The following is a 26821-nucleotide window of genomic DNA, read 5'->3' as shown; positions in this document are numbered from 1 at the left end:
AAAAAAAAAAAAGAATTATACTAGAAGACAAAGTTGAGCATGTCTGTGAGCTTTCAGACTGGGTCAACTGAGGTGGTAGGATCCATGCAAAAAAGAAACTAATCCTTACTCCAATAGGAAGCCTTCTTAATCACGTGACATTATTCTCCTTCCCTTTACCATCCTTTGACACCTCCCCAGAATATCACTTGCTGAAAGTTCTCTCCAGACCTCTCTCTACTGTCTCGACCCACGCTCCTCACCTGACTCCGAGCAGTCTTAAAGGGTGTAGCGTTAACCATGTGGCGCTTCCGGATGCCACTCCATTTGGTCCGGTAGTTCACAATGTGGCAGGGGGGACGGACGTACTCATCGTACAGCACATCACCATTGTAATTCACAATGCTGCATCGAGCCAGGGAACTAACGCATCCCTTGGGTCCTGTGCCCACCATTTCACAGTCTATTGCCACCATCTTCCCTGGCAAGTTTTGGGGGACTGTAGGGCACTTATCTTTAGAAGGAGCTTTGGTGCAGTTCTGTACAGCATTTTTCTTCAAGGGCTTCTTCTTGGAGCCTTTATCCTTTGACTGAGCTTGGGTGGAGTTCTCTGTAGCAATTTTCTTTTTCAAGGGCTTCTTCTTGGAGCCCTTCTTCTGGGTGTTCTTAGTCTTTGGAAGGGCACTCTGAAACTCCCCTAGCAAATCTATTTTAGCCACAACAGACGCAGTCTTCTTTGAAGGAGCAGGGGTCAGCCAAGACAATGGTGCTTTCTTGTCTTTGGACTGCTCTGAGTCCCTCTTGGAGGCAGCTGCCTCTTTCTTCTTCTTTGGGCATGGAAGGATCTTCAAAATGCCATCTACTCTTGAAGTTTCCCCTTTCTTTGGAGGTTCTGAGTTCAACTTAGACACCTTGCTAGGGGGTTGGTTCTTTTTATTCAGAAATCCTTTCTGTTCCAAGAACCGTCGCTTCTTGACAAAGCGTTGATGTTTGGCATTTCCTCCAAATGCCTTTTTCGAAGGTTGCCCAAAGTCTAAATTCAGGAGTATGGTAGACATGAGGTCAGTGGATGGTGGGAGAAAGCTGGGAAGAATGGCTCACTGATGGCAAAAGGATGAGAGGCTCATTCTCTGTGGAATCTCATAGTTCGACATGTGGAGGTCTGCAATTAGCCTTGGGGACAAAAGTAATCCTGATACCCGCACCATAGGCCTGAGAGAAAAAGAAGACCAGTTCTGAAGACTTAAGTGATAACTTCCATAAGCCCCAAAGCCTGGCTACTGAAGCCTCCACACTTCACCTTCAGGTTGGTCTTTTTTTTTTTTTTTTTTTTTTTGGTTTTTCGAGACAGGGTTTCTCTGTGTAGCCCTGGCTGTCCTGGCACACTTTGTAGACCAGGCTGGCCTCGAACTCAGAAATCCGCCTGCCTCTGCCTCCCGAGTGCTGGGATTAAAGGCGTGCGCCACCACGCCCGGCTCAGGTTGGTCTTAAAAGGGTTATTTCCCTTCTCCAGATCTCTGTGCCATTTTAAAAACTAAAGATGCTGGAGCTGGAGAAACTCCTTAGTAGTTATAACCTTGTTGCTCTCGCAGAGATATGAAGTTCAGTTCCCAGCACCCACGTTGTAGTAGTTCACAGCATCTGTACCTCCAGCTTCAAAAAAATTAGATGCCTTCCGATCTCTGCAGGCCCCGGGCAATTAAACGATACACATACATAAATACAAACAAAACACTCAGACTAATAATAAATCTAATTACAGAAAGTGAGGATGCTGAGGCTGCGGATAAAAAGATGTGGGACCCACGGAGATCGACTCTATCATGTCTATGAAGCTAAAACTAGGGCGTGCTGAAACAGACAGATGAAACTTTTAAGTACCAGTGGTGAGAGGAAACAACACAGATACCCTCTGGATCACCCAGGAATTCTCAGCGTGCTACGAAATGAAGACCAAATCCAGGTGTCGCGCTCCCTCGGCTCCACGTGGGGGCGATCTCCTCACGTACCTTACCTGTCCCCCACAGTAAGGACACAGTAGAAGGCCACCTCGGCCATCACATTCTTGACGATCCACGAACTATTCCCGAACATCCTATACACCTACCTCCAAGTTGGTTCCCCACTAAGATCGCAAGCGTCCGGAGCCGGATGCAGGAGCAGGCGCGCGCCGACGTATGCCCGGACGGCAAGAACGCGGGCGACAACGGGAAGGCGGCCGGCGCGCACGCGCCCGCAGCGCCCCCACCTCAGGCAGCGAGGCCAGCGACTCCGAGTGCGTGAGCAGCGGAAACGGCGGTGGCGGCGGCGGCGGCGTGGGTGGGGGCGGGGGCGGGATGCGCTCCCCGGCCCCTCGGGCCCCGTGGAGGTACAACTCGAAGGTGGTGGGCCGCGGGAAGCGGAACAGAGCGCGCCGGAACCGTGGTCCCACTTCCGGGAGGGAGGGTGGGACCTGCAGCTGAGCCCCTCGCCGTAAGCCGGTGCTGGGCGCGCTTCTGTGACGTCCTCGACTCTCCTGCGGCTGCGCAAATGGCTTGGCCCAGTGGAAGTCGTGACGTTGGGTAAGTGCGCCTTGTTCTTCGGATTTGTAATTGGACGGGATCCCGGGGAGAGGTGTCGTCGGGCGGGTTCGGAGTCCTTGCTTTGCGTCGTGCGTGCAGAATTGAGCCCGGTTTGGGTTGCATGGTTTCGTGGTACCGACCTTGTGTCTCCTCACCTCCTCCCACCTTGCACCGACACTTCACGCCACAGGATGCGGGGCGTCTCAGCCCATGGCCTCTCGCTTGAGGAGAGAAGGCAGCTGGCTGTGGACCTCACCCGCGTCCTAGCTCTCTACCGTTCCATCCTGGACGCCTACATCATCGTGAGGCCACCGGGCTGAGGGCGGGGTGCTTCTTATGGGGGGGGGGGTGGAGTGTGAATAGGAGCCCACTGCAGAGAAAATATGGAGACAGCTTTTATCTCTTCCTAATAAGGAACGCGTTAACGACTAGAATAATTTCCACCCAGCCTTCTGACTCTTAATACTTAAGTTTTGTGTGTTTCTTTTGAAACCCCACAACCAACATTTGGCCATGCTACAGTTGCATAGAAACATACGAGAGACGAGATGTTCCATAGCATATCCTCCACTAAAGGCAATAAAGAGTGGGTTGGTGAAGAGGAAGTGCTTGGCCAAATGTGGTGTACCCTTGTAATCCTGTCACCTAGGAAGTAGATGCAGGAGAATCAGGAGTAAAAGATTCCCCTGGGCTACAAAACAAGTTCTAGGGCAGCCTGAACTGGACGGTGTTACTTTTTAAAAAAAGGAGGGGTGGGAAACAAAACAGGGCAGACATACATAAAGTTACCTTTCTGTAATCTCGCCCCTCAGAAGACTGAGGCAGAATTGTCTTGATTTGCAGCCAGCTTAACAAGTGTTGAGACGTGTCTCATTTCCCCCCAGCTCCCATACACACACACATTTCCCCCCAACTCCCATACACACACACAGAAGAGCACCAGCAAGGCTTGGGGGTGGGGTGATTCTCAACCTTCGTGATCCTACATCCATCCATTTAGTACAGTTCCTCATGTTGTGATCTCCAACTATAAAAGTATCTTTTGTTGCTACTCTGTAACTGTAATTTTACTACTGTTATGAATTGTAATTACCTGATATGCGGGATAGCTGAAGTGTAAACTCCCAAAGAGGTCCCAACCTACAGGTTGAGAACCGCTGTTCTAGGGTAAATGTTTGTCTAGGACTAACAAGATGGCTATGTGGTTAAAAGCATTTTTGTTTGTTTTTTGGTTTTTCGAGACAAGCCCTGGCTGTCCTGGAACTCACTTTGTAGACCAGGCTGGCCTCGAACTCAGAAATCCGCCTGCATCTGCCTCCCGAGTGCTGGGATTAAAGACGTGCGCCACCACGCCCGGCTTCCTAACAAGGCTTTTAATTTTTTTTTTTTTTTTTTTATATGTAAGTACACTGTAGCTGTCTTCAGACACTCCAGAAGAGGGAGTCAGATCTCATTACAGATGGTTGTGAGCCACCATGTGGTTGCTGGGATTTGAACTTTGGACCTTCGGAAGAGCAGTCTGGTGCTCTTACCCACTGAGCCATCTCACCAGCCCCTAACAAGGCTTTTAATTGTTCCTTAATTAGTTGATTATTTTCAGATGGGTTCTCACTATGTTGAAATATCTCATGGAGATATTCTGGCCCTTGCCACCTGAGTGCTGGGATCCTTTAATAATAGACACCATACTTGGCCCCCACAGCCCCAGCATTTTAAAAGGACAAATGAATGAATTAAAATACACAGCTGTCTGGACCATAAAATAGCAGGTTACTAAATAGTTACCTGTTAATGCTGTGGTGAGGTCATGCTAGTGATGCATGATTTAAAAAAGAAAAGAAAAAAAAAAAAGAAAAGAGACATTGGTCAGGGTGGAGAGATGGCTTAGGGGTCAAGAGATTTTTCCAAAGGACCCAGGTTCAACTCCCAGCACCCACATGGCAGCTCACAACTGTCTGTACCAGGGGATCTGACACCCTCACACAGACATACATGCAGTCAAAACACCAGTGTATATAAAATAAATAAAAATTTTAAAACAACCAACAGACCAAACAAGAAACTAAATGGAGAAAAACAGAAATAAATGGGGCATTAATAATGAGAAGTGTACATATAGTGCAGTCTGTACCACATGGGTGTAGTAGAGGCAGGGACAGGCTTGAGAGCTCATACAGATGGACAGGAGATACAGGCATCTTGTCGTCTTGGGCACTAGTGCCAAAAAAGGCAGGTGATGAGCTGGAGAGTTGAGATGGGGCTGAGACAATGGTAATAGTCGTAGAATCCTCCAAACTGCTTGGCTCCTCCTGCAGGAATTTTTCACGGACAGCCTGTGGGGCACACTCCCCCACTCATGGCAAGAAGCACTGGATGGACTAAACCCACCACAGCTGGCCACCCTGCTGCTGGGGATGCCCAGGGACGGGGAGGAGATGAGGTATGTACAAGCCAGAGGAGCCCTGAGATGGGGAATGAGCACTGAGCCATGTATTGAGTCTTGTGTAGATAATCTCAATGGGTCTTCCTGGGCAGCCAGATCATAAGCTGGAACACTCAGAATGTGATTGTGGGCTATTCACTAGCAGCCTGGGCTGGACTATCTCAGGTACAGGTCTGTGTGGCCACTCACCCTGCTGGCCCTGAAGTCCACAGCTTGTGCCCTCGCCTTTACCCGGACACCTGGCTTTCACACCCCATCAGAGTTCCTGGAGAACCCCAGCCAGAGCTCCCGACTAACAGCTCCTTTTCGGAAACATGTCAAGCCCAAGAAGCAGCATGAGATCCGGAGGCTGGGAGAGGTGAGGAGACTGCTGGAGGCTAGACTATGAGAGCCTAGGACTCCTAAAGCTGATGGGTTATGAAGATGCAAATACAGGAACCAGCAACTTCAGAGGTCCCCTTCCTTAGCAAACATGCTAGACCCCTGTCTGTTGGTGCTGAAAGGCTTTCCTGTCCTTTTTCTGGGTTGATTGGTAGCTGTGTATGGGTGACTTTTATTCTGTTCACTGCAGTCAATTTTTGGTTTTACAGCCTACAGGGCTTTTGCTTTTGAGTCGTTGACTTAAGGGGCAAGCAGACGAGGCTAGACACCTACCATTATCCTCAGATCTGGTTTGACATGTCTTACCGATGTGATACCCTCAATGTTTCCCTAGCATCTAGACTCCTACCATCCTTCTGAGTTCTTGCTTCAGGAGTCAGGAGCCAATGCCAAGAAGAAACTTTTGTTTCGTCTTCTTTCAGTTGGTGAAGAAGCTTACTGACCTCACTGGCTGCACCCAAGTTGTGGATGTGGGCTCAGGCCAGGTGAGCCAGACTCCAGGCAAGGCAAGAGTAGCAGGCCGAATGCCCATGGAAGCAGGTGCTGAGAAGTGGCAAGTCAGGGGTAGGGGGTGGATAGTAAGCCTTTGATGGAGCCCAGGACCCAGTTGTCCACACCATTGATAGGATGACAGTCAATAGGGCACTAAACAATGCTGTCCTCCCTCATGACTCCAGGGCCACCTCTCCCGCTTCATGTCTATGGGGCTGGGGCTGATGGTGAAGAGCCTTGAAGGGAATCAGAGACTGGTAAAGAGAGCTCAGCATCTAGACCAGGAGCTCCTGAAGGCTCTGGACAAAATGGAGAAGAGGCACCCAAAGGTAAGCTGCCTTCCTTGCAGCCTGTACTGTTAGAAGCAGGGTGCTTGGCTGGGACTACGAAGTAAGACTCATCTTCATTCATTCATTCATTTATTTATTTATTTATTTATTATTTCTAAGTACACTGTAGCTGTCTTAAGATGCACCAGATCTCATTAAGGATGGTTGTGAGCCACCATGTGGTTGCTGGGATTTGAACTCAGGACCTTAGGAAGAGCAGTCAGTGCCGTTGACCACTGAGCCATCTCTCCAGCCCAAGACTCATTTTCTACCCAGATTTCTCCCTATTTATTTCTGCTGGTTTTTTGTTTCTTCCCCAAAGCATCCACACAAGATGCTCAAAGACACTTTCTAGTTTGTGTAATTTCCATACATGTTCTCATAGTAAACTATGATATGGCCAGATGGGTAATATTATTTGCTGTGCTAGAGATAAAGCCCATGACCACCGAGCTGTATCCCTAACCCACAGTCATGTGGTAGACTCATTACCTACAAGGAAACTGGAAGAAATGGGATACAGATCAGTGGCAGGGCACTTGGAGAAGCATTCCTGAAGCCCTGGGTTCCATTCCTAGCACCACCAGAAGAAAAAGGGAGCTGGGCAGTGGTGGTGGCACACACCTTTAATCCCAGCACTTGGGAGGCAGAGGCAGGTGGATTTCTGAGTTCGAGGCCAACCTGGTCTACAAAGTGAGTTCCAGCACAGCCAGGGCTATACAGAGAAACCCTGTCTCGAAAAACCAAAAAAAGAAAAAGGGAAACTGAGTTAGGTATGGCGGCACGTGCCAGTATTTCCACCACTGGGGAAGTATAAACGGGATCCCTGCAGATTTGCCTGCTCCGTCAACATATTGAGCCCCAGGTCAGAGAGGGCTGCAAAGACCTTGTCTCACACTCTGTGCTACCCAAAAGAATAAAAATGGCATGAAAAATGAAAAGGTCTACTGTCTGTAACAAAGATCTCATCCCCTGTTTAGAGTCTTAACTCTTGTGCCCAGCCTCTCACCCATATAACCCAGAGGTCCCAGTGCGGCTTGAGGATGGCCATCCAATTTTGCATCTGCCTTTGTTTTTCCTCTCTCCATAGATGGTGCAAAGAGGACCGCGCCACCGGCCCCACCACGTGGTTCAGTGGGTCAGCCCCACAACTCTGTGTGAGGAGCTTCTGCTTCCTCTGGAGAGACCAGGCCAGAGTAGTGCACGTCTGCTGCTCACGGGCCTTCATGCTTGTGGGGATCTTAGTGTTGCCTTGCTAAGACACTTCTGCTGCTGTTCTGAAGTGGTGGCCCTGGCCTCGGTGGGCTGCTGCTACATGAAACTCAGTGACCCTGGCAGCTACCCACTGAGTCAGTGGATAGCTGGGCTGCCTGGCCATGAACTACCCTACAGGCTCCGGGAGGGTGCCTGCCATGCTCTGGAGGACTATGCGGAGAGATTACATAAAGCAGAGCCTGGCCTGCAAACACACTGCTTCCGTGCAGTACTGGAGACAGTCATCCGACAAGTCTGCCCTGAGCTTCGGAGGCCTGGTGTGCAAGGAATCCCCAGGGTCCATGAACTCAAGATTGAAGAGTGAGGTCTGGGGAGGCTCCCCACCCATCTCCACTTACTACCCTAGGCAAAGAAAGTGTGTACCAGAGGAATGGGCATTTTATTTTGAGGGCAGACTGGGCTACATAAGTAATACTGTCTCAAAAAAAGAAAACAGGCAGACCTAGTAGCTCATGTCTTTAATCCTAGAATCTGGGAGGCAGAGGTCAGTCTGGACTACATAGAGATACTCTATCTCAAAACCCTCACACCAGCCAGAAATGTCAGAGTAGGGACTGTGGCCTGCCTGGAGAGGCTGAGCTAGGAAGATACTTGTACTCAGTATGGGGCAAGCCTGGGCAAAAATGACTAAGCAAATCAAAGTAGGAATCAGCTTTAAGTGGGCGGTAACTAACTGATTTGGGGCTGGTCCCGCAGATATGTGAAACAAGGGTTAAAGCGAGTGGGTCTGGACCCCCAGCTGCCTTTGGATCTGGCTGCCCTCCAGGTCTACCAGGCCCAAGAGAATCGTGTGGTGGCCTTCTTCAGCTTGGCCCTCCTGCTGGCCCCACTGGTAGAGACATTGATTCTACTGGACCGGATGCTCTATCTTCAGGAGCAAGGTGAGGTTATGAGGTTTTGGGGTTCCCTTGAGTCCTTGGAGTCTGATGGGTGAGGCATCTGTTAACAGTGTAGAGTCTTAGCAGCACCTCCTGAAACTGTGTTTGGTTTCTAAATAATGTGTACATATATCCCATGCTTTTGGACGTCCTGTCCCCTGGAAGTGGTGCTGCAAATAGTTAAGAGCCTCCGGATGTGGGTATTAGGAACAAACCTGAGGATGCTGAAAGAGCAGGCGTTCTTAACTTGAGCCTCTTCTGTACCAATAAGGTGGACTTGAAGCAAGCATACCAGGTATTAACAAAGCACATGGACAGAAAGCAAAGCCTCTCAAGCCAGTGCTTCTGAAGTCCACCCAGTCTGGAATAAGAAACTACTATAGGATGGGTGGAGAGAGCCTGGGCCGGACTCCTGATTCCTTTCTAATTAGCCCTCATGTTCTTTTCTCCTAGGCTTCTATGCTGAGCTCCTACCCATCTTCAGCCCTGAACTCTCTCCCAGAAATCTGGTTCTGGTGGCCACCAAGACGCCCCTGGGTCAGGCCTTCTCCACTCTTGAGAGTGAAGACAACTGACAGTCTGAAACCACCAGTGCCAATATGGCTAGATACCATAACTTCAGATTTGTACCCTTTCTTTCTCTTCATGTGTAAAGTAATACTGTGTAATTTTTATTTATAAAGCTTTTAAGACTTCTTTTTCTATAAATACCATGTAATTTTTATTTCTTAAAACTCCTATTTCTGTAAATAGGGAAAAGAACAGAGGGGCCTTCTTGCTCCCATCCCCAAACATCAGGACCTGTCCCTGGGAAGGCTAGCACCTACCCAGTCTATCCTGACAAGAAGAAAAGCTGCACTGTGCCTGAGCTCCCCAAAATGCAAGCACTTGGGAGAGGCAGAGGGGTGGTGTGGACAGCGGCTGCTCTCAAGGCTCTTTATTGGTGTTTTAGAAAAAAGGCCTCTACCGTCAAGGTGAAAACTGGACAGGCAGAAGCAGCACTCTGAGGCTCAATACCAATAAACTTTCTTGAATCTTCGAGTCTCCTGGATCCCCATGGCCTCCATCACATCTTCTTCTAATGTCTTTAGTCGGGGCACATAAGTTCTTTCAAGAGCATCTTCCACTGATGTGTCCTTGGGGCCATCTGTTGAATCAAAGAGTTTACCAACTCTCTATTTCTTCAAATGCCCTACAACCAAGCCCTGCCCACGTTCCTAGCCCCAGCAACTTAGTTTTTCCTCTCAAACCTCACAGCCCTACGCTCTTCCTGCCCATCCTCAACTTACCAGTCCATGTTTCAGGGACAATGCCATCTGCTCTAGGAAATTCAGGTTTGGNGATAATTCTCCCAGATCTTGTAGAGACTCGAACACGTTCTCCTGCCTCAGTAAATCTCCACTGGATCTCAGTGGGTTTCCTGGTGGGTAAGAAAAAAAAAAAAAAGAATCTAGTTTGGAGCCTGTGTCACCCTGCAACCCAAAAGTGAGTGAAGGCAGTGGTTGAGAACCTCTGGGATTTTGTCTGTAGCAGGGTTACTGACAGAATTGTGTACAAGAAACAGACCTCTGGGGGCTGGTGAGATGGTTCAGTGGGTAAGTGCATGGACTGCCCTTCTGAAGGTCTTAAGTTCAAATCCCCAGTAACCATATGGTGGCTCACAACTACCTGTAATGAGACCTGATACCCTCTTCTGGGGTGTCTGAAGACAGCTACAGTGTACTTACATATAATAAATAAATATATCTTTAAAAAAATTAACAGACCTCTGAGTTCCAGCATATTCAACACATTAGTCTGATGTACCCCACACCTGTCTGAACTCTCAATAGTTAGAAGTCCTTTGACCAGAGGTCCCTATGCTTGCCTGTCCACAGGATCCACTAGCTTGACCTGGTGATGAAGCAAGGGAGCTTCACTAGCGATCATGGTCCCTCGGTGGTCCTTGGTTCTGCCAATGTAGCGGTAATGCTGTCCAAGAGAAGGCAGATCAGAAAACAAGTGTGATGGGGATTTGCCCACTATTGCTTAGCATGTCCAAGTTGTACAAGTCCAGTTGTACAGCCTGCCCCTCCGCCAGTTTCCTGTCTCCCCATGCTTCTCTTAAGGAAAAAGGGAGAAATGGGGAAGACTTCTCAAGACTCACCGTGTTCAACCCCTCCAGGACAACCCAGTTTCGCTGCCGAACAACTTGGACTACTTTGCCTTGCTTCCCAGCATCCTTGCCTTCTAAGATTTCTACCTGTAGGAAGATGAGATGCAAGGACAAGGGCAGGAAATTGTTGCCCTCTAGCCTTCCTGTCCCTCTGTCTTGAGGTCCTTACCATGTCTCCACAGAATAGGTGCCAGTCTTCATCAGAGATGGGCTCTACCACTACTGGGCGCCGCCTGCTCCATGGAGGATTCTTCCTTTTGTCTGCTATGGAACCTGGACGGCTCATTCCATAGCGGTAGAAGGGGGAGAGAGTGGCTTTGGATGCCAAGGCCAGCAGGGCTGAGAGCCGCATAGCTAGATTCGAGAAATCTCACCAGGGAAACACTCAAAAACTTTGCCAGCTAAGTCAAGAAAAACAGAATGAAGATTTGAACAAGGAAGGAATGTTTAGCTGGGCGTGGTGGCACACGCCTTTAATCAGCACTTGGGAGGCAGAGGGAGGTGGATTTCTGAGTTTGAGGCCAGCCTGGTCTACAAAGTGAGTTCCAGGACAACCAGGGCTACACAGAGAAACTCTGTCTTGAAAAACCAACAAAAAAAAAAGAGAGAGAAAAGGAAGGAATGTTTGCTTTTTGAGACAGGGTCTCACTATATATATCCTTTGCTGACCTAGAACTCATTGTGTAGACAAGGCTGACCTCGAACTCACAAATCCATCTCCTTCTCCTCCCCCCTACCCCCCCAGTGCCAGGACTAAAGGTGTATAGCACCATATCAGCCCCAGGACTGTTATTAAAGCACTGACTTCATCTCACTGACACTCCTCACAGGCTATCTTTACAAATGAGAAAACAAGGAGGTAATGTAACTCTCATCCATGGGAACATCAGTATTCAATCCCTCCCCCCATATGTCTGACTTATAAGTAAAAAAGCTCATGAGACCAGGGGCTACACTATCTAGCTTGGATTGATAGCTATCTCAGGAGACCTTGGCACTGAAGATACTTAAGACAGTTATTACGTGAGTACATGAACATTAGAGCAGGAGGAAAACAGGTAATGGAAGAAAGTACTAGGACAGTCCACAGGCAAGCAGTCACAAGACAAGTGAATTGCAATAGCAGGGGTAAAAACAGCTGTCGGGTGGTCCTGGCTTGCTTATGAAAGGGACTGTTTGGTCTCAGATCCTCAGACCTTTCTCCCCATCTCCCCTCCACGTGTTTCTGACCGGCCTCTTCTCTTTCTGTTTGTCCTTCTCTGTCCCCTCTTTCTTCACCTCTACTTCCTTCTCAACTCCCTTCCCATGCCCCCAAATAAACTTTATTCTATACTAGACCCACTGTATGGCTGGTACTTTGGCGGGGAGAGATGCCCACTGAGGTACCGCCTCCCACCACCACATCTTACTGCGCTCTTCAAAACATATCCTTGGTCTTCATAAAAACATCAGTCTGAGCTATAATGAGAAACCTATCTGAATGAAACCAACGAAGTAAAATCGATCAATGTAGAATGCTAGCCTAGCATGCAGTAAGCTTTCTAAAACAGTTGCTACTGGCGTGGTACCATGCTAAATAGCATCTCACGGAAGCCTAACAACAGCGATGAAAAGTTGCCCATAATCTCGTCATGTTTTATGATTTGTATGTGTGTGTGGTGCTGGTGATCAAACTTGGGGATTCACATATAACAGGCAAGCATTTTACATAAGTGAACTATTACTCCTTTTTTATACATTTCAGGATAGGAGATGGGAGCAAAGTCAAGTGTTACCATGATGCTAGAGAAACACGGGGTCTATTTCTATCTAGATCAAATACACGACTACTAAGCACTACTACCTGACAAGTCGAAAACTGAGAACTCAGGAAGGGATGCTATCATCAAGATCCAGGAAAACCTTTCCCTCTCCTAGCATGCAGCATCACAAGTGTGTAGGGGGAGGGAGGGCGGAGGGTGTCTTGCTTGTTTTAAAAACTCCGTTAGGCCCCCACTCCATCTTTCCCTTTGGTTCCCTACACAACCTAGATGCTAGCGTCACTTCCGAGGTGGGGCTGGCTTTCTTCTCAGTACAAGTCCTCAGGTCACCGCCTCAAGTAATTCCCTTGTCAGACTCACCCCGTTCTGCGGATAGCTCCAACCTCCTAGCAAAAGAGAAGCCCAAGCCCCAGTTTAAAACTAGGAAAAGAAGTCCCTTCGCTTATCCACCTTCCGACCTTCCGGGTCGCTGAGTAGCCTCACCTCCCCGCAACTTTCTTTCCACGTGCGTTCTCTACGTCCGCAGTCCCCACCCACCGGATTTTTGGGAGATGTAGTCTAATTGCGGAAAGGAAGGCTCAAAACAAAACAAAACCGAAGCGAGCCTCCCAGCGTCTGGGAACTCTAGTCCGTTGCTACAAAATGGGCAGGAAACAGGAAATTTAGCCAATCGTAGGAAATCCAGACTGGGAAAGGCATGTCGGGAATTGAAGACGAAAGATATGCTAATTTGCTGCGTAAGTGCGTACGCGCTCTTCGTGGAGACCACTGGGAGTTGTAGTTCACAGAGAACATGGCTCCATTTTCTTGGTAGTTATGGCTTCCTATTCAAAGCAAAGGGTATCCATTTCCAGGTGAGATCACCTTTATGTCCTGGCTCTTCTCTGCTTGAGGGACCAGGTCGCGGCATATTAAAAAACCGCCTCGCCTTTGCAGAGAAAAGAGTGATATTATATTAGCAATCACTCGTGTGAAATGTACTGGAAGATTTCGACCGTGTCCACCTGTCCTCTCACCATCCCTGGACTGGCAGGCATCCCTACCAAAATTTAGCAGAGACCAGATCTCTTATCAGCTCGCTATTTGACTCCACTCACCTTTCTGCTCTGATTAGACTAAGTATGTTTCCTTTCATTCCTGAGTTTGCTGATGACTACGAGCTTTGAAGCGGCTTTCCCCTATATCATACCCCTACAGTTTGTAATGTTAGAAACTGCATTAGAGCTGGGCGTGGTGGCGCACGCCTTTAATCCCAGCACTTGGGAGGCAGAGACAGGCGGATTTCTGAGTTCGAGGCCAGCCTGGTCTACAAAGTGAGTTCCAGGACAGCCAGGACTATACAGAGAAACCCTGTCTTGAAAAACCAAAAAAAAAAAAAAAAAAAAAAAAAAAAAAAAAAAAAAAAAAAAAAGAAACTGCATTAGTGGGCAAACTAACCTCGCCTGGCCTATCCCTAAACCAGCAGCCCAGCAAGATGAACTTAGAATAACAGCAGTCCTCTATCTTCTCAGCTGCTTTTGTTTTCTGAGTGGTGCATGTAGCCCAGGCTCACCTCAAACTTGCTAGTTGGCTTCTGCCGTTCCTTCCCAGGTGCGAGAGCTAACCATCAAATCTGGTTTTATATGATGCTCCAGACTGAAGCCCTCACTGCATAACCCAGGCTTACTGCATGCTCAGTAAACATTTATCTTAAAAGCAGTAATTCTTACCTAAAAGCCTTTTATTTTTTTAAAACAGGTTCTATGTACACTCTGGCTGTCCTGGAACTCATTATGCAGACTGAGCTGACCTCCAATGCTGGAATTGAAGGCGTGCATCTTTATGCCTGGCAAAGACCTTGTCTTTGGACTCAGAGCTGACTTGTGGTCGCCAACCTAACTAGCATTAAATGGTAACCTCTCCTCCCTACATTTGACTTGCTCTTGAAGGTCTAAGACTTTTCTAGAACCAAACTCTTCTTCCTAACACTTTGAAGAGACTGAGGCAAAAGGATTATAAGTTTGAGACCAATAAGAAGATCCTACTTCAAAAACAAAACAAAACAAAAAAACCAATCAGGAATGGCTACAGCTGAAACTCAGCACTAGGAAGAGTCGGTTGAAAGTTCTGTACTACAGTTAGTGTGTGTCCTGGGCTATATGTGACCCCGTCTTGACAAGTCATGTATTCCCCATGACTATACTCCATTTCTCTTTTCTGAAGTACACATGAACAGGAAACTGAATCTTCAACCACCCCTGATTATATATATACTGTCTCATGCATATCCCAGGCTACTCCAAACTCCAAAGCTTGCTGCACATCTGCAGATGACTTTAAAGGACTTTTTTTTTTTTTTTGGTTTTTCGAGACAGGTTTTGTTGTTGTTGTTGGTTTTGGTTTTTCTAGACAGGGTTTCTCTGTGTAGCCCTGGCTGTCCTGGGACTCACTTTGTAGACCAGGCTGGCCTCGAACTCAGAAATCTGTCTGCCTCTGCCTCCCAAGTGCTGGGATTAAAGGCGTGCGCCTCCATGCCCAGCTACTTTAAAGGATTTTTTAAAAAAAGTTTCTTGGAGGGGCTGCTGAGATGGCTCAGTAGCTAAGAGCACTGACTGCTCTTCCAAAGGTCCTCAGTTTAAATCCCTGCAGCCGCCAGGCGTGGTGGCGCATGCCTGCACGCCTTTAATCTGCGAGCAGGGACTGAGTGAGCAGAGTTGACCAGAGCAAGTGAGCCAACCGCAGCTAGCAGAGATCCAAAATTAAATTCCCAACAACCACATGAAGGCTCACAACCATCTGTACAGCTACAGTGTACATATACATAAAATAAATCTTAAATAAAAAAGTTCCTTGGGCTGGTCAGATAGCTCAATAGAGGCTCCTACCTGCCTGACCTGGGTTCAATCCTGGACTTGCACATGGTGGAATAGAAACTGATTCCTGCCAATTGTTCTTGGTGGCACAGCTTCACAAATATAGTAAAGCTTTAGAGTTGTGATTTGCTTGCATATGTGTATTACATGTGTGCACGTGCCAAGGGAGATCAGAAAATGGTGTTAGAGTCCTTGGAACTGAAGTTATGGATGATTGTGAGCTTTGAACCCAGGTCCTCCGCAAGAACAAGTGCTCTTAACTGTGAACCAACTCTCCAACTACTATATAGTCTGGATTTTAAAAAAAGATTTATTTTATGTATATGAGTACACTGTTGCTGTCTTGAGACACACCAGAAGAGGGCATCAGATCCCATTAGAGATGGTTGTGAGCCACCATGTGGTGACTGGAAATTGAACTCAGGACCTCTGGAAGAACAGTCAGTGCTCTTGACCACCAAGCCATTTTTCCAGCCCCCTGAATTTCTTATTTTTATTACAAATCATTTTTAAAGACTTTTTACTTGCTGGGATTGGGAATTTAGCCCAGCACAAGGCCCTGTTTTTAGTTCTCAGTTCTGAAAAATATGTCTTTTTGTATATGCTTGAATGCAGACACCAGTGGCACCACACACCTATGGAGCTTAGAAGTTCTATTCCAGGAAATCAGGTCTCTCCTTCCACACTCTAGATACACGACCAGAGCTGATACACGACCAGAGGAGTCCCCTGTCTGCATTCCAACTAGCCTAGTAGTTCACCCAGCTTTTTTGGACTTGGGAATAGAACTCAGATAACCTGACTTGTGTGGCAAGCATGACGTTCTGATTCTCCTGCTTCCATCTCCAGAGTATCGGGAATTTCTACAAGTGGTGGAATTTCTCCAAGTGGTGTGTGTGTGTGTGTGTGTGTGTGTGTGTGTGTGTGCGCGCGCGCGTGCGTGGCTGGAGTGGGAGTAAAGTGTTCAGCATGGCCATTTTGTATAGCCCAAGCAGGCCTTCCCACTGTTGGAAGTGGATTAGTGCTACCGTACCTGGCTTAGTGTGTTGGACTATTCGCTGGTGAGAAGGCTCAGTTAGATCAGTTGCTGCTCTTGCATGGCGTGGGCTTGACTTGCCAAGACCCATACACGAACTTAAAACCTCCAGTTCCAGGGGTCCTAATGGCCTCTTCTGACCTCATCAGGTACCAGGCTTGCATGTGGTGCACATACATGTGGACAAGACACTTATAAAACATAGCTTAAAATGTATAAAGAAGTTTTAGAACCTCCAAGATGCTTGCAAGGGTAGACTGGATGATGTGGGCTTTGTAGGCCTGGTGAGGGAATGGAGGCTGAGGTCCCTGCCCCCAATCTGAGGAAGACATCTAGAGATTGTCTCTTTCCCTTTCTTCAGTTAACCCAGACACTTGAAAAGAATTAGTCACAATCAGGATAGTAATCAACGGCTTTATTTTCCTAGAACTCAAATTTTCTATTATTCTCAGAGCTACACTTCCAAAGCTACAGTCAGCAATTTTTCTTCAGAGCCCAGAGGAGGGATGGGAGTAAAAGACAAGAGAAGAGGGGCATGTAAGAAACCACTAGAAGAGGCTGGAGGACACTTTTCCCTGTATTCTTAGTGGGCTACAAATTGGATGTGAGAAAACACCAGAGACCAACTCTGGAAGAACATCAAAGCCCCATGTCCAAAGAGAAAGCCAACCCGGTCAGAGGCGAGACTCCCTCCTAGCGCACCTCACAAACGGGTCAGCAGTGGGGAGAAAGGAGTAGAGAGGGGAGCACACAAAGGGGCAGGGTAACTTTTTTTCCTTTTTTTCTTCTTTTGTGGGTTGGGTTTTTTTTTTTTTTTTGTAATTTTCTTTTATTAAAAACATGTCCTAAAAAAATGGTCTTTTCCTTTATGTCTGGGTGAAATATCTGACTACAGGCTGGCCTCAAGCATTGGGAAGTAGATGAAGGCAGCAGGTCTCCCCAGGTTATCATTTCTGCCCTGAGATCTAAAGAGACATTTCCTCAATGCAAATCAGTTGATTCTTCAGCTCTCAGCTCCCTCCAGGTCCTAGGCCCAAACTTGGAAACTCCAAAGTCTAGATGTTAAACTACAATTCCTTGAACCCTGGGGTCAGGGGAATAAGTGTACCCAAAAATCAACAAGGATTTATGTGTGGATGGTAGCCTCTCTCCCACACAGTGTCCCGTTTCTTGCATGTAGGCAGATGGGAAAATAGGTGTGGGGGCTGGAGACAGGAGCTCAGGTAGACGATGCCATCCATGAACCCACACTCCTTTATATTCTTTCACCTCCACTCCTGCCCCCTACCCACCCCAAAGGTCTAGAATGCCTGCAGCAGGGCAGAGGTGTCAAGAGGTGGAAACAGCAGCCTAGACCCCAGCAGAAACCCTGGGAAACAAATGTAAGGTGACACAAAGGCCTCATCTCATCCTGGGCACAGGGTGTATATAGGAAGGGAGCTGGAGGTGAGGGCCAAGACACTCTCCAGGAGTGGGCTTAGAGGAGAGAGTGAGTGAGGGAATAGGGTAAGTAGGGTAGGAAAGGGTTCCCAGTTTGCAGGCCATGGCCAGTTTCCCCAGTAGCACCCAGACAGCAGCAGGAACGGGGCAGGGGCTCCTCTTGAAACATTGGTGGCTACAGGCTGCAGGGGAGGGTGGGAGGGGAGATGGGTTAATGGTGTGATCCTGGCCTGGCCTTACCCCAGCCAGTGCAGGTCTTTAGGGAGAGCCCACCCAGCCTCCAATAAGGCTGACCACTGCAGGCCATTCTCCACGTCCTCTTCTCCACCTCCTCCTCTCTGTCAGTAGCTAGGCCCTCCCAGCCCACTGCCAGGGAAGCTCACTCACCTCTCATGATCTCTGACGCCCTGGGCTTCAGCCTCTTCCTTGGCAGCCTCTTCCTCTCCCTCTTCTTCCTCTGCAGGAGGTCCCTGGCCAGAGTCTGGCTCAGAGGGGGTGCTATTCTTCTCCACCTCTACAGGCAGGGGCCTCTCACCCTCCTTGTCCTCCTCCTCATGGTCTCCTGACTCCTTGGGACGTTTAGGGGAGTCCTAAGCAGATATCAGAGGACATGAAGTGAGGCTAGAGACAGAACATTAATAGCTCATTTCCCTGTGCTTCCTTCCACTCCTGCTCAGGGTCTCTGGGTGACATTCATTGCCCCACTATCCTCTTCTATTCTCCGCTCTCAAATGGATTCCCAGAGACCAGGAGCTGGATTTATACTTCAGATCCTGGGCTGCAAGACAGAGCTCAAAAGTGCCGAAGAGCACATGCTGGCCTTTACCTCCAACACATCCCCTGCTCTCCTCTTCAGCGTGCCCTTTTCGTTCTTCTCCTTGGCGGGTTCATCGATGACCAGCTTCCCTTCTTCGTCGCTGCTGCCCTCTGCACTGCCCTTCTTATCACCGTCACCCTCATGGGCTTCGGGCTCCACCTCGGGCTCTGCCGCACAACTCTTTTTCTGGGAGGACTGTGGTGGAGACATCAGAGGCTGAGCGGTACCAGAGGCTAGCCCCTCCCAACCACCCCCTCCGACACTCACTCCTTCTTTTGCCCACCTTTCCCCCACCCCCACCCAGGTGCCCAGTCTCACAAGTGATTTGAGACCCACCTCTGTTGGATTAGCCCTGGGGTTAACCCACAGGCCGGGCAGGCAGGGCTCTGTGCAGGAGGGGGGAGGGCTGGAGCAGGAGGCAAAACCTCGGGTCAACTTCTCCCAAAGGGATCTGGGACCCGTTCCCCACGACCCCCGCTCCCCCTGCCCTCCCGCCTTGTCCTGCCCGGCTCACAAGAACCTCCTATTGGAAGGCTGTGTCCTCTTACTAATGATGGGCCCAATAAAGGCCTGCCCCACTTACCGCCTCCAACCTGTTCTTGCCCTCAAAAACCATTGACAGTGGCCCCTAATTGAAAGTCACCCCACACCCCCTAGCCCCTCTTGCAGAAGTCCCATCTCTACCCCCCCCCCAAAGGCCCTGACATTCTGAAGACTAAGCACTGCCTCTGGGTGAGGCTCCTGGAGCCCACAACACACCTGCTATCCGGGGGCTGCAGCAACAACTAACTGCTCACCTGGTAGCCAGAGGCCTTGACTGTAGGGTTGTTCTCGATCTCCCACAGCCCCTCGCTGAACCCTTTCCTCTTGTTGGGCTTGCCAAACTTCTCCTTGGATTCCTCATAAGGGAAGAGGTCTTTGGGGCCCAGGAATGCCCTGGATAGGAGATAGGAGACTGTGCTTTCAAGCCCCAAGATGCCCCCAAACTAAACAGCCAAACAGCCAGGTTAACAAGTGACACCATCACCCTGTCACCACACTCGTGTTCCCATGGTTACCACCTGCAGCCCACTGGCCCCTCACTCACGTCTCATGGGTCCCAAAAAAAAAGACTTGGTATTTGTTGGCTGTTGACTTCACTGCAGCCTCAGGCATCTCATCAATCTGGGACAAGAAAGGGAGAACAAATGTGAGCAGGAGTCCCAGGCTTTCCAGACTGGGGCAGGGCCACCACCTATACATTTGTATAGAGCCTGACAGCAGGGCTCCAGAGACTACCCAATTTGTAAAATATTTCTAGTAGTACAATTTGTCCAAATTGAGTTAGACAGAAAAGCCCAACAAGCCCAAGACTAGTTCCCTCCCTTTTACCAGAGACTCCAAGGTCAATGCTGTCACTTCTTTATATATTATAGACAGTGCCTTGCTATGAAACCCAGGCTGGCTTCAAGATCCAACTCAAGATCCTCCTGCCTCAGATACAGACCCATGCCAACATACCCATCACCAATTATGAGAGGTCAAGCAGAGCACTTTTCCTCTTCCAATGCCTTCTCATGATCAGGGCCCTCTTTAGTGGCCAGCTTGCCAACCTCAACCCTGCCATGCCACCATCATGCTGCCCAGAAATCATTTCTGACCTGTCAACCCCACCCCCACAACACACTGATAATATCTCAGTTCCAATTTTTTCATTTGAGACAGGGTTTCTTTCTATAACTCTGGTTGTTCTACAGCTAGACCTTTTTTAAAAAAAGATTTGTTTATTTTATGTATATGAGTGCTTTATCTGCATGTACATCTTCGTGTCAGAATCGGGCAACAGACTCATTACTGATAGCTGTGAGCCAGCACGTGATTCTGGGAATTGAACTAAGGTTCTCTGAAAGAGCAGTCAGTGCTCTTAACCCCTGAGCCATCTCTCCAGCCCTATATCTAGCTCTTTAGACTAGATTGGCCTTGAACTCCATCTTCTGCCTCCTCAATACTGAGATTAAAGGTATGTGCCAACACTGCCCAACTACAGTTCCAATTTTACAAATACATCTTATTACTTGCTTGATATTCATATGGATTATCTGTACTAGTGTGTGTGTGTGTGTGTGTGTGCGTGTGTTTGTGGTGGGGGGTAGGTCTTCACCATATAGTTCAGGCTAGTAGACTCATTCTGCTGTCTAAAGCAGTATCCACCACACCCACTCAGGTCTGCTTTCATCTCCAACACACAGCAGAAATACAGTATTTGCTGAATGAACCAGGCCTGAAATCTTAGCAGGCAATGTGGTGCCTTCAGTCTCAGCACTAGGGAGCAGATCCCTGGGTGAGCTCAAGGCCAGTCTGGTATACTTTTGAGGACAGAGAGAACTACAAAGGGAGACCCTGTCTGAAACTCTAAACAAACTACCAACCCCCCCCCCACCAAAATAAATCAGTAAATATGAAATCCTAAGCAATGTGAAGGCTGACGGGGGAGGCTCACGAGTTCAGTTAGCCTGATTAACTTAGCAAGATTTCACAGGAAAACAAATATTGAATCTATGGACATTAAAAGATTGCTCTGATAAGACAAGACGACCAAACAAAACCCTCTTCCTTGGCTCTAAAAGACTTCTGTGAACAACTATTAAGCCAGTCAACTTATTTTACAGAGGAGACTGTGCCCTGAGAAGACATGCCTTTGCCAAGATAACATGGCACATTCTAATAAGGACCAGATTCAGGCCTAGTCTCTCTCAAGGGAAGAAGGAGGGAGGGGCTATTTTTATGTGTGTGGATTTTTTCCAGCATTATTTCTGTGCACCTCAAGAGTGCCTGAGGAAGCCAGAAGAAGAGAGTCTTGGATCCCCTGAGACTGTAACTTGGAGTTACAAATGGTTGTGAGCTGCAGTCTGGGTGCTGGGAATAGAATCCCAGGTTCTCGGCAAGACCAGCCAGTACTCTTAACCACTGAGGCATCTTTTCCATCTAGGCCGAATTTCTTGAGGCAATCCCTTGCCCCAGGAGGAATTCTGCAGTAAAGGAAGCAAGTGTTGAGATCTAAGGTCAAGTTTGAAATCAGAGAGCAACTGGAAGTCCAGGCCATGCCAGGCTGTTGGGGTGAAAACTACAACTCCCAACAATCCTTGCAACAGCCCCGGATGCCCGCCCTTCTCCCAGAGGCCAAGTAGCCATGTTGACTAGGGCTGCAGACCCAGGCCTAAGAAAAAGATCAAACCAGTAATTAGAGATAAAGGGTGCACTAAATGAACAGGGAGACTGAGTGAGTAGAATGAGCTAAGTGGGCATGACTCGGAAGGCCACCTTGCCCCAGACTTGGGGATCTTTGGGCTTCTGAGTCCCTCCCCCTTGCCCCGTGGCCTCAGGGGACTTCGGTCCAGCCCCGCCCCCTCAGAAGGCAAAACTCAACTAGGCCCAGCCCAACAATCAGGAGATGCTGGGGTGTGGGAACCTGATGGAAAGGCACGCAGTTCCCCAACAAACGTGTTCCCCATCACTATGACAACTCAACCCCGCCCCCGGGGCCACTCAGCAACTAGGAATGTGACCACCCCTCCCCCAGGCCTTCCATCTAGGATTGGGGAGGAGGGGACACTAAACAACGCACCCCACCCCCCCAGGCCCGTAGTCTGGCGTGCAGGTCCTGGGCTGTATTTGAAGCTAAGCTAGGACAGGAAGGCGGGTGGGGGTGGGGCAGGGAGGGGCAGGACAAGCTACCTGGCACCAGTTCTCAGATAGCCTCTTCTCAGAGAGCATTAGCAAAAATAAAATAAGGACCTCCAGAGCCTAAGAGTTCCCAGGAGACCGTAGTTAAAAAGACTCTCTCCTGTAGGCCTCTCTGGGGTGAAAGGCCTGACACCTATGCCCGGAAGGGGTGGGGGGCTCAAACTAAAGTGTTGGAGAGCCCATACCCAAGCCAGGGTATTACTGTACTTTTAATCTGGTAATACACGTGAAATGAAAAAAAAAGGGAGAGGTGACTCCAAAAGAAAAGAGGTGGGGGAAGGGTTAGGCTTGAGGCTCTCCAAGAACACAGGCTGCAACAACTGAATATCCCCCCTTCCCATGGAGAGCAAACAAACAGAATCTAAGCCGTGTTGCAGGAGACCCAGGAGGCCTCTAGCTGCCCAGAAACTGGACGTAATGAGACTCACCAACTCCATCTGCCTTGCCAACTTCCTGCAACAGAAAGATTGGGTGTGGGCAGATGAGCTTCTTCCTGAAGAGCTGAAGAGGCTCATCCCCAACTATCCTAACCCTATTCATCTTACAGTAGAGGCATCAGGTAGGGCTGGGGGACAGGAGTGCTTGGTAGCACCCTCCCCCACAAAACAGGAAAAGTCAATTATGTGGCAGCACCCCTACCCCTCAAGCTATAGAGGAACTCTTTCCTGGCACTTGTTCTTCTAAGGTGAGGCTATTAAATCTCAAAGAAGCTCTCTACCTGAATCTGTCTCCTAGGTGGTGCCCTTTCACTATATCCACAGTTACTAAACTCAGTGAGTCAAAGGAAAGTGAGTCAGGGTGGGGCCAGATGTGCTGGGGACCCTACCACACTTCCTCCTCTAGCCAACTGGAGGGAGATTCTGAAACGTCTTAACCATTTGGGCTCACTCCTCTGCTTCTGCCTGCCTCCATTAGACAAGCTTCAAGCACTAGAAATCCCGTCCTGTTAAGGGTAGAATCCTTTGAAGCCATTTAAAGTGTTCAGAGGAGCAGGGAGATCTGAACACAGGTCCACACCACTCAGAACCCAAACAGACATTTAAACTGAGCAGTGGTGGCGCACGCCTTTAATCCCAGCACTTGGGAGGCAGAGGCAGGGGGATTTCTGGGTTTGAGGCCAGCCTGGTCTAAAGTCAGTTCTACAGAGAAACCCTGTCTCAAGGGGGAAAAAAGGGTGTGGGAGGAAGGTCAGGCATTAGGAAGGCTAAGGAAAGATAAGAACAAACTAACTTGGGCTGTGGTGGTACACACCTTTAATCCCAGCACTTGGGAGGCAGAAGCAGGAGGATTTCAGAGTTCAAGGCCAGCCTGGTCTACAAAATGAGTTCCAGGACAGCCAGGACTACACAGAGAAACCCTGTCTCAAAAAAAAGAACATACTGAGGGTCAGACTGATTTGACCTAGGAAAACTGGAATGTCCAGGATAGCAGGCAGCTCAGAGATTTGGGCTAGGGAATGTGCAAAGCCCAAGGGCAAAAAAGGTGAGGGGGCAGAGGGAAAAGGAAGGTTCTAGGATGCTCAGGAACTAGAGTCCTCTCCAGGACTGGGGGAGGGGAATCTCAGGGCTGGGGCAGTTCACTGCTAACTGCCTGGAGATCCTCCAGGAAGTGAGGGAGGAAGAAGAGAGAAGATGGTTTCATAATACATTCTTCTAGTCAGGTCCTGCTATCCTGTCGCCCCTATGACTTCAATCTCCAACCCTGGACCCTTTCAGTCTTTTTCCTGAAACCCATGTTCCCTAGCAGTAGCTAGGTACAAGTGGTGGCCTGCACAGTGGCTGGGGATTCTGGTTACACCCTGGAGCAGACACCAGGCTTCCTCCTCCGGACTCAGGAAAAGCTAAAACAGGTTCTAAGGAATCGGGGGTGGGGAAGACCACAACTCGGTTTTGTCCTTTTGGAAGTCAAGGGGAATGCCTTAGAGGTGATAGCCTGGTGTACCCCTCTTAAGTGTCACAATGAAGCCAAGTGTTGGGGTGTCTCTTTGAGACCCATTTACAACTTCATCTCAAAGGTCCAGGCTTCAATAGAAAGAAATTGCCTCTCTCTCCTGCCCATCTCTCCTAGACACTCAAAATGAAAAGAAATAGATGGTATATCTACTCCAAGGGCTATCCTCTACCCAAGGGACACCAAAAATCAGAGGGACTTGTTCATGGGGCCCCAAAATCTCAGGGAATAAGGCATACCAGAAGGTTCTGTAAATCAACGTTCCATAACTACTTCTCTTTCCTCAGACAAAGCTTACCTCTGAACTTTGTCTCACCCCCAGCAGGGAGCAGCAGTAGAAATCTGGGTCCAGCTCTTGCCCTCCCTACCAGTGCCTTGGCATCTGGACCAAGAAGCCAATGGATCAGAGGATGCAAGGTAATAAATTACATGTGTTTACATGACACACATACACTCCAGGCCCTCTAAGCTTCTGGAAAGAGTCTGGCCTCTCTCTCTGCACTGCACTCCCAGGCCAGACCCAGGCCTTACTTGACCTATTTTAAAGTTTCAGTGAGCAAGGCTCAGGCAAGTGGGATTGAACACACTCCTTGGGACGGAGGGAGAGAGAGAATATGGAGGGCCACTTGAGTTTTCTCAAATATCAAGGTGGCCTGACACCCTGAATAGGAACGAAGACAGCATGGAGCCTCAGAGTCATACTGAGCCAGATGAACAGTCAGCCATACTGTAAAATTCACAAGGCAATCCTGCTTGAGACCCCTCCCTCCAGGCCTTTCTGCCCCATGATTTCTTTTACACAAGTTCCACACCCTAAGGGGCTGAGTCATGCCCTCACTCGGAATCAAGGGCCCCCTCTACACTCGTTTTGAAAAATTCCCAGAAGAAACCCTCCCCCTAACACACACACACACACACACACACACACACACACACACACACACACCTTTTTCTGGGAGGGAAGGTGATAAACACAGCAGGCTTTCTGCCCCACCCTCCCACCTGGCCAGGTGCTGGAATGGGGAAGGCCCTTCCCTTGGCGGGTTCAAACAACCACATGGCTGACACCGTCCTCCCTGACTGGAGACGCTCACTAATGGGAAGCCGAGGAAACTCCAGCGTCCCACAATACCCCACACCGCGCTAAGGTCGTGTGTACTGGATTTCCCAAGCACACGGGGGCCCTGCTGCCTCCAGTTCCAAGTCTGAGCTGGAGGCAAATGGAGGGATGTTCTTGTAGAGCTGGGGGCTAAATCGGTTATGGCAGAGTCACCAGGCCAGGCAGACCATTTTTGAGTAAGTCGTCCCCAAACATTTCACGACCCTCCCAACTTCAGAGTTCCTACCAAAATGCTCCAAGAAAGTTTGTGAGTCGCCAACTCTACATCCACCTAACCCTCTGTGGACTGAGACCCCTCGCACACGTACGTCCAGCCAGAGAAACCTGAACTGGAGGCAACTATCAATGGTGACTCGGGGCTCAAGCGGGGCTCCGCGAAGGGGCTGGGACTCGCGGCGGAAGAAGGGACACACCATCGGGCCGCTCCCCCCCCCCCACCGGAGCCCGAAGCCTCGGCCGCTGTGAAGGAGGGGTGAGGGCGAACTGAGCACGCGGCGCTGCCCGCCAGGTGCCGGCCCCGATCGCCTCCGTTATGTAAGCCGTGGTGGGCTCCCGCCAGCCAGAGCAGGCCTGGCACCCCTGCCCCTCCGCCCGCTCCGCGCTCGGCGGCCGTGCCCTCCCGAGCGTTATGCAACCCGCAGCAGGGCCCGCGACGGCCGCGCCACTCACCCGGGCCGGCCAGTGTGGGTATCCTTTCATCTTCGCAAACACCAGGTCCCCGCACTTGTACTCTTTCTGCCGGTTGGATCGCGACATGGCGGGGCCGCGGGCGCCCCGGGCTCCGCGCCGAGCCGGGAAGCGGGAGCCCAAGTTTGCGCGTGCGGCGGTTGCGGCGCCGCTGTGCTCCGGCCCTCGCGCGGCCCCCGCCTCGATGCCGGCCCCCGACGCGAGCTCCGGGGCAGCCACGGCGTCTGCGCCCGCGCGCCTCTCGGACAGGGCCGGGCGCGGTGGACAACGCACGGCTCCGGGAGCGCTCGCTCGTGCGGTTGTTTGTGTTTGAAATTCAATTGCTCCCTCCTCGGCGCGAGCGAGGCCGCTTCCTCCACCCCCCGCGGCCCACTCCTCCCCTCACGCTCCCGCCCGCGGCGGTTCGATGCGCGCAGCCAATCGACGCCTACAGCCTGCCCCGGCCTCACGCCCAACCTGGAGGCCGCCAGGCGGGGCTCAGAGGCACAGGCTTGAAGAGCCGAGTGCCGAGCGCGCCGAGCGGGCTTTGTGTGCGGGCGGGTGGTGGGTGCCAGCCCAAAAGGAGCTGGCGCCCGCTGGACAGGCTGCACGTGCCCCTCCCCAGGCTCCGCTGAGCGCCCTGGCCAGGCGGGGCCTACTGTGGCCTGTCTTGCGCTCTGTCCCCCCTACCACGTGCCATGTCCCAACCCACGTATTTGCTCTGCGTCTCTGACTTCTAACTAGTTAGACCGCCAAGGCAAGAGGTGTAGCCCCACACCCACACAAACTCCGGGCATCCACGTGCTTCTGTTGGCGGCGGTGTAAGAGTTCGAGTCCTACCATTTCTGTCTACTATACGCAGCTGTATCTGGACTTTCACCAATTACCCTCACTAGAATAAGGAGGTCCTAAACGATAAAGACAGTTGGATACCACTAAATCTACTTTGGAGATGTTTAGTATT

The 26821-nt window shown here is 49.8% G+C and overlaps 4 protein-coding genes across 12 annotated transcripts in view; 1 reads left to right on the top strand and 3 right to left on the bottom strand.

Annotated features, from left to right (window-relative positions):
* Isg20l2 (interferon stimulated exonuclease gene 20 like 2) overlaps positions 1–2437 on the bottom strand; it is an 11866-nt gene extending 9429 nt beyond the window's left edge. Inside the window, exons 1-2 of the mRNA XM_021157304.1 lie at positions 2087–2437; positions 243–1191 (exon numbers count right to left, since the gene is read on the bottom strand). Of these exons, the coding sequence (XP_021012963.1) occupies positions 243–1037 (795 nt within the window). The 5' untranslated portion in view covers positions 1038–1191; positions 2087–2437. The remainder of the gene's footprint in view (positions 1–242; positions 1192–2086) is intronic.
* Positions 2438–2504: 67 nt separating this feature from the next.
* On the top strand, positions 2505–10095 carry Rrnad1 (ribosomal RNA adenine dimethylase domain containing 1). Of its 4 annotated transcripts, none has more exons than XM_029475160.1 (8): positions 2505–2540; positions 4856–4980; positions 5189–5341; positions 5787–5849; positions 6042–6185; positions 7276–7760; positions 8157–8341; positions 8792–8948. In XM_029475160.1, the coding sequence occupies exons 2-8, from the start codon at positions 4897–4899 to the stop codon at positions 8911–8913; spliced, it is 1236 nt and encodes a 411-aa protein (XP_029331020.1). In that variant the 5' UTR covers positions 2505–2540; positions 4856–4896; the 3' UTR covers positions 8914–8948. The 4 variants fall into 4 exon arrangements, with proteins under 4 accessions (XP_029331020.1, XP_021012962.1, XP_029331018.1 ...); XM_021157303.2 differs by having other exon boundaries at positions 2508–2842; positions 5149–5341; positions 8792–10095; XM_029475158.1 differs by lacking the exon at positions 2505–2540 and adding an exon at positions 2756–2842.
* Positions 9035–12931, bottom strand: Mrpl24 (mitochondrial ribosomal protein L24). Of its 4 annotated transcripts, XM_021157308.2 has the most exons (7): positions 12737–12919; positions 12614–12639; positions 10663–10894; positions 10485–10580; positions 10206–10309; positions 9628–9758; positions 9245–9485 (listed from the first exon to the last, which is right to left on the bottom strand). In XM_021157308.2, the coding sequence occupies exons 3-7, from the start codon at positions 10843–10845 to the stop codon at positions 9349–9351; spliced, it is 651 nt and encodes a 216-aa protein (XP_021012967.1). In that variant the 5' UTR covers positions 10846–10894; positions 12614–12639; positions 12737–12919; the 3' UTR covers positions 9245–9348. The 4 variants fall into 4 exon arrangements, with proteins under 4 accessions (XP_021012968.1, XP_021012967.1, XP_021012964.1 ...); XM_021157309.2 differs by lacking the exon at positions 12614–12639 and having other exon boundaries at positions 9035–9485; positions 12791–12919; XM_021157305.1 differs by having other exon boundaries at positions 12614–12931.
* Positions 12932–16535: 3604 nt separating this feature from the next.
* On the bottom strand, positions 16536–26287 carry Hdgf (heparin binding growth factor). 3 transcript variants are annotated; one of them, XM_021158448.2, is made up of 6 exons: positions 25861–26287; positions 19486–19562; positions 19196–19334; positions 18408–18593; positions 17969–18171; positions 16536–17763 (listed from the first exon to the last, which is right to left on the bottom strand). In XM_021158448.2, exons 1-6 carry the CDS (start codon positions 25945–25947, stop codon positions 17757–17759), a joined length of 699 nt encoding a protein of 232 aa, XP_021014107.1. In that variant the 5' UTR covers positions 25948–26287; the 3' UTR covers positions 16536–17756. The 3 variants fall into 3 exon arrangements, with proteins under 3 accessions (XP_021014107.1, XP_021014108.1, XP_021014109.1); XM_021158449.2 differs by lacking the exon at positions 25861–26287 and adding an exon at positions 25418–25720; XM_021158450.2 differs by lacking the exon at positions 25861–26287 and adding an exon at positions 24370–24434.
* Between the last annotated feature and the right edge of the window lie 534 nt (positions 26288–26821).

The sequence above is a fragment of the Mus caroli genome, chromosome 3 (assembly GCF_900094665.2).
Source record: "Mus caroli chromosome 3, CAROLI_EIJ_v1.1, whole genome shotgun sequence".
Classification (NCBI taxonomy): domain Eukaryota; kingdom Metazoa; phylum Chordata; class Mammalia; order Rodentia; family Muridae; genus Mus; species Mus caroli.
The sequence above is the reverse complement of the archived record's forward strand: the minus strand, read 5'-3'. Positions and strand labels throughout refer to the sequence as shown.